The 6,158-nt window shown below is 33.5% G+C and overlaps 1 protein-coding gene across 1 annotated transcript in view; it reads left to right on the top strand.

The window, feature by feature from the left end:
* LOC119585786 overlaps nt 1-4,746 on the top strand; it is a 7,545-nt gene extending 2,799 nt beyond the window's left edge. The window contains exons 5-8 of the mRNA XM_037934506.1: nt 180-350; nt 905-994; nt 1,205-1,608; nt 1,801-4,746. Coding sequence (XP_037790434.1) covers nt 180-350; nt 905-994; nt 1,205-1,608; nt 1,801-2,040 — 905 coding nt within the window. The 3' untranslated portion in view covers nt 2,041-4,746. The remainder of the gene's footprint in view (nt 1-179; nt 351-904; nt 995-1,204; nt 1,609-1,800) is intronic.
* The last annotated feature ends 1,412 nt before the right edge of the window (nt 4,747-6,158 follow it).

The raw sequence follows: 6,158 nt of genomic DNA, 5'->3' as shown, positions 1-6,158 counted from the left end.
ACACACACACACACACACACACACACACACACATACACCACACATTTTTACATATAATTTCTGTTTGTTTCTTTTTGATATATGATATTGAGTAAAATGTGTTTCATTAGAGGATGTAGTTCCATACCAAGAGTGAGACATTAAGATTTTATATCCCAGTTACAGCTGAGCACTGGCAGTTCAGTTAAATGCTTCTGGCCTTGCAGGGACAGATGTGTGCGCAGGGAAGCTGATATGTGAGGAGGGGCGGTGCATTCCCCCGAGTCTGTGCTGTAGGGAGAAAGACTTGCATCCCCCAAATTGTACTATAAGACCAGGAATTGAATGTTGCAAGCAGCTTTTGCATCCTGGTGAGTATTAAACAACAACATTGTTAACATGGATCAACACTATCTGTAGTGGATAAGAACACAACCAAAAAAAAAAAATTAAAAAAAATATATATATATTAAAAAATGATTATTGTTTAGGCTTAATTGTCAAATGGCTGGGGAAAATGTTACAAAGGATATGTACATTATTAAGTCATCCATTAGTAGCTCTAGTTTATTTCATTCAAAATTTTGTGACCTTCAGTTTTTAATTTTACCTTGGCCAGGTTTCCATTAATCTGTCAATCTTTTTTATTTTTTCCTTATATTTTATTTTCTCTTCTTTTCTTTTTTGTGTATATATTCTTTATTATCATTATTATTTTGTGTTATTACCATGTGTCATTCTAAAATTCACAAAGTAATAAGTCACATTACATCTATAAATTGCCAACATTTATCATGTGATGAAGTGATAATATTAAGATGTGTTTCTCTATGTGGAGTATTTATGTTGCATCGTCAGTTGGGTAGTGTGATATTAATGTAAAATCATATAATTTCTGATGCTATATCCTCCCTCATTTACACAGCAATTCGTGACCAGGATCTCTACTACTTAAAAGCACCACCAAGATTGCATCAACAAAGGAACCCACAGCCAGATTCTACTCTCATAATGGGTTTGTATTTTTAACTTGGTATTGAATATTCTCAGTATCATTACCACTTTTATAAGGTAATAGTTTTTTGGTTACAGATATTTATAAATATAGTCTAGCCTAGATGTTTAAGACTAAAAAGGAAAAGATACCATACTTCATTAAATGTCTTATGGAAAACAGTCTTCTTATTTTTCTTTTTGCTCAAAACGACCAAAACCCTTGTTGCAGGTTGCATTGTGGCAGTAGCAAACTTGGTAACTGTTGGTATCATAGTTGGGGTAAGGTACCACCTATGGCGCTCCAATGGTTCTACCTCCCGTGCTCATTACCACTTGAATAGATTACGGTCAGCCACTCTCCGTCCATTTGGCTTTGGTTCATCTCTCAATCCACCATCAACCACTGATCAGTATCAGTTACGTTCAGCAGATACTCTGTATTCAAGAAGAATCCCAGGTTTGCGCTCGGATCTTCTGTCGCCAGAGATCCTTCGTGAACAGAGGCAACAGTGCACACATCAGCAGAGACCCTTTACTGGAGGCGTTGTCTTGTGCCCTCCAACCAATGCTCAGCCTCCCCAGTACTCACAGTTGCCGACAGCTCATACAGGGCCCCCACCTGCTTATCATCAGGTCTGTAAAGTTATCCTCTGGTTAGAAGTCTAGACTATTATAACAAATTTTGTTTTACATTTATTAGAAAATCATGTTTTCTTGCAATCAGCCTTGCCAATTGTCTCATGTTCCACGTGAATATTGCAGTTTTCAAGATAATGAAAGTATTTTTTACAAATTGTTGCAGTAGAAAATTACTTTTTTTCACAGGTTGTGGGAGCTCCACCACCACCTTACTCCTCCCGTGATGATCTTACACTAGGAAGCTCTTCAGATGGCTCCTCCCTGTCTCTCCTGTCACCACTTCTGAACAACAATAACAATGGGGATATCAATGGTAACACCACAGCCCACCTTTCTGTTATACAGAACCAAAATGTGGCCCATGCTACAGCTTCTTCTGCAGCACCTTCTCAGTTCTCAGGTTCCCAGTCCCGAGGCAACAAATGATAAGCTTTAGCATTAATGGGGCGGAGAGAAACATGCTTGAAAGCTTTTCGAATCTGATTAATATTTTGAATCATAATCTTTTGAATCTTGAAGAATTTTAAAACTCTTAATTCAGTTTTTGAATCTTAATAAATTTTTAGAATCTTAATTAATATTGAAATCTTAATTAACTTTTTAATCTTTATTAATTTTTTAAATCATAATTCATTGTTTTTTAGTGGATAGTGTATCTGACTCAAAATATGAGGTTGAGTACTCTTTGCAAACAGTGCTTTGAGGACAACAAAAGTTCATTTACAAATGACCATGAAATGATGGGAATATTCATAAAGAATTGCACTGTCTTTGTAGTTATTATTATTTTTTTTTTCTGGAATATTATTGAAGATTCACAAAGTACATTGTACAATTATCCATGTATTATTTTTGGAACTTACTTCCATCTATGTGTACTCATGGTTGTTTCATCCTTGTGTAATATTCCATACAAGGGGAATTGAGAAATTATGATAATCATATTTAGAAATAAAATTTAGTATTCAACTTATATAGGCAAACTATAATGAAATAAAATGAGAATAGGGTAAGGACAGGGTGGCATGATGTTTAGAAATTGTAACTGAAGTTCTGCATTTATAGCATTTAATTATATAAAACTATATTCAAAAGTGCTTCCAACGATGTACAAAGTAAGGAATTTAGGCTTTACAGCTTTGAATTTCATAACTGTTCAATTCTGACTGGCATGCATTTTATGTAAGCTAAATTTATGTTCATCAGGTTATGATGTTTCTAAAATTTAAAGAAGTAAACAAAATTTGGGAAAATAGAATATTTTTAATGCATCAGATGGATATTATGACAATTTTGCAATGAACTGAATGAAACTGATAAAATTAGGCAATATCAAAACTTGCCTCATTGCTCATTTACTATAGACTAAGATATTTTTTCTTTTTATTGCAACAACACAGAATTACACTTTTACCTCTTCTCAGGATATTGATGGATGAAACACAACTACAAGAAGAGAAACACTAGATCTGTTAAGTTTCAAATAAAACAGAGTTTGTCTCCAAGCATCAATACATAAATGATTTGGGTGACATCTAGTTTCATTTGAAAGGCCACAGGTTTTGGAGGTCTTCACTTTGGAGTTGTGTGTTTTTTTTTTTTTTTTTTTTTTTTTTTTTACACTACAATTTTTATGTTTTGTTGATATTAACAGATACTATAATGAGAAAAATACCGACCAGAGTAAATAGAGGAGGTATAAAGAAGAAAGAACCAGTTCCATGATGTATGTAGGCATATTAGTTTGTAGAAATTTTTATTACAAATTATACATTGTTAGTATTTAAGACAGTTGTCAGTCATGGATGTCTTATCATTATTATTATTGTTATTTTTACATTGGAAAATGATGAATGGAAGAAACTAGTTGTAACAGAATGGCAGTTTTGTGTATCACAAAAGACAACTGGTACCTGATTGGCTCCTTTGCCAAACAAGAATCACTGTATCTTCAAGCTTGTAAAACTTTTTCATGTTGTCTAAATGTAATTTTTAAAATGTTGTGTTTGCCCCCTCCTCTCTCATCTATTTTCTTCTTTTTCTTTTTCTTTATTTTTCAAACATTTATATGTGTTGTCTAAAATCATCTTGTGCAATTATAACTGTACAAGTAAACATGTGCCAAATGCATGCACACTTCTATATCAGTATATAAAGTAGTTGAAAACTGCAGTTCAAGGTTCAAGACAACCCTTGTTAATATTGATTAAATGCTAATTTGAACTTTAAGCTTACATTACCTGTTCAAAAATGTTTATGAAAATAGCATATACATTCAAAAAAGGGACGTGCAATATCTGTTCATACTAAAAGTGCAAATGGTAAATACCATCTCCCATTATTACATGGTCGCAATGATAGAACTGAATGGGTTAAACATAAGAGTAATAATCAGTGTGTTTTTAAGTTCATCTTGTGTCATCAAAATGATGTCTACATGTTTGCAATATTCTCCACAATTATTTTTATAGATGTTGCTTCCAAATTACAGTTCATATGTGTCAATTATGTGCCAAGGTAAAAAAGTATCTTAGATAGTTTTAACTTGAATTGTAGACAGTTGTGAAGGGGTTTTATGAAATTCCCATTTCATGATCTTGTTTCAAGGGAACCATTGTACACTGTTTTGTGTCGCAAAGCTTTGATATTAGGTAATGTTAAGAAGGAAGATATTGAATATTAATTATATACTTATAAGAGATGTATATGTTATTAGTAGCAGCTACCATTCTTAAACTTTATCTTTTAAAGTCCGTTTTTTTGCTTTTCTTTTATAGTTCTTGTAATTTTGTATAGATTAAGTATAAGTGTTTCCTTTTTTTCTCTCTCTCTCTTTTTTTTTTCCTATAAAAGTAAGACTTTTGACTTTGAAGTATTTTTCTTTTATAGTTAGTGCTTTTTTCAATTTGAGTTACAAGGTGGCTGGACTAAAGTTACTGATATGTTCATGACAGCCTGTTGCATGAGGAAGACTGTGATGAGACTGATAAAGATTTAAGAGAGGAAGTTCTGATACATTCTTGATTTCAACTCTTGGTTTTGGTTGTATGTCTCTCTCTCTCTCTCTCTCTCTCTCTCTCTCTCTCTCTCTCTCTCTCTCTCTCTCTCTCTCTCTCTCTCTCTCTCTCCTCTCTCTCTCTCTCTCTCTGTCCCTCTCCCTCTCTCTCTCTGTCCCTCTCCCTCTCTCTCTCTGTCCTCTCCCTCTCCCTCTCCCTCTCTGTCCCTCTCCCTCTCCCTCTCTCTGTCCCTCTCCCTCTCTCTCTCTCTCTCTCTCTCTCTCTCTCTCTCTCTCTCTCTCTCTCTCTCTCTCTCTCTCTCTCTCTCTCTCTCTCTCTCTCATTTGTTTCATGATATTTGCTGCACATTAATCTTTCATCTTCATATTTGTTTATATTTTTTGTTTTCTTTAAATTATGTTGTTCATTACTCATAATTTTATTGCAATCTCTTTGGGTTAAATTAAGTTATATGTGTATTTACATGCACCTGCACACACAACACAGACACATACACATACAGACACACACATGTACACAAGCACACACATGTACACAAGCACACACACACACATGCACACAAGCACACATGCACACAAACACGCACACAAACACGCACACAAGCAAGCACACACACAAGCAAGCACACACACACACACACACACACACACACACACACACACACACACACACACATTCTCATTTACAAATAAAAATATTTGATAGACTCAATGTTAGAGAGCTATACAGAATCCATCCAGAGATGCAGCTAATGTACTTGTTATGCTTTTTGTTAAGAAGAATATTACTTTCCAAGATGTTATATTTAGATTCATTAAGCATTTACTGTCACTGCAAGAATAAAATCAGTTGATGTTTATAACCATTCTATTTTGGAGATGGCAGCACTGTAATAGGACAATCTAACCTACATCTTTTTGTCAATATTGATATCTTACTGTTGATATTCTTACAAAAGTAAATTCAGAATAACATCTATTTTGCTGTAAAATTATTGGACAGTGACAGAAAATAAACAACTTATAAGCTCTCTATAGTTGTAGTGTTTGTGTAAGATATGTGTAGAAAATACTCCAGATAAAATTTTGTATGATAGCTTTTAAGTAAGTCATTATTAGAATTATTTGTCAAGTAAATAATATGGGCAGATTATTGTATTCATTTAGAGCTATTACTGTTATAGTATGTAGTACCAAAGTAATTAATTGTGGATATGATGTATGTCAAAAGTTATAGAAGCTGGTATTTATGTAACTTTCTGATTTCCCAGTCATGTTTTTTTTATTTATACATTATTAATATTGGTACTGTGTTAGTGTGACAGCAATACTTTTTTTCCTTAGATCAGGATTTGAAAAGTGAATGTTCTGGCTAGTCAGGTAGATTAATTGTGTATGTGTGAATGTGCAAAATTATTTCTGTAATTTACCCTTTTAATATAAGAGAATGATTATAAGTTTATTCACTGCACAGACATGCAAATGTGCCAATTTTTCTTTTTTGCAGACAATTATGTTCCATAGAATC

This window comes from Penaeus monodon, chromosome 3 (genome assembly GCF_015228065.2).
Source record: "Penaeus monodon isolate SGIC_2016 chromosome 3, NSTDA_Pmon_1, whole genome shotgun sequence".
NCBI classification, from domain to species: Eukaryota; Metazoa; Arthropoda; class Malacostraca; order Decapoda; family Penaeidae; genus Penaeus; species Penaeus monodon.
This window is presented reverse-complemented; position numbering and strand designations above follow the sequence as displayed.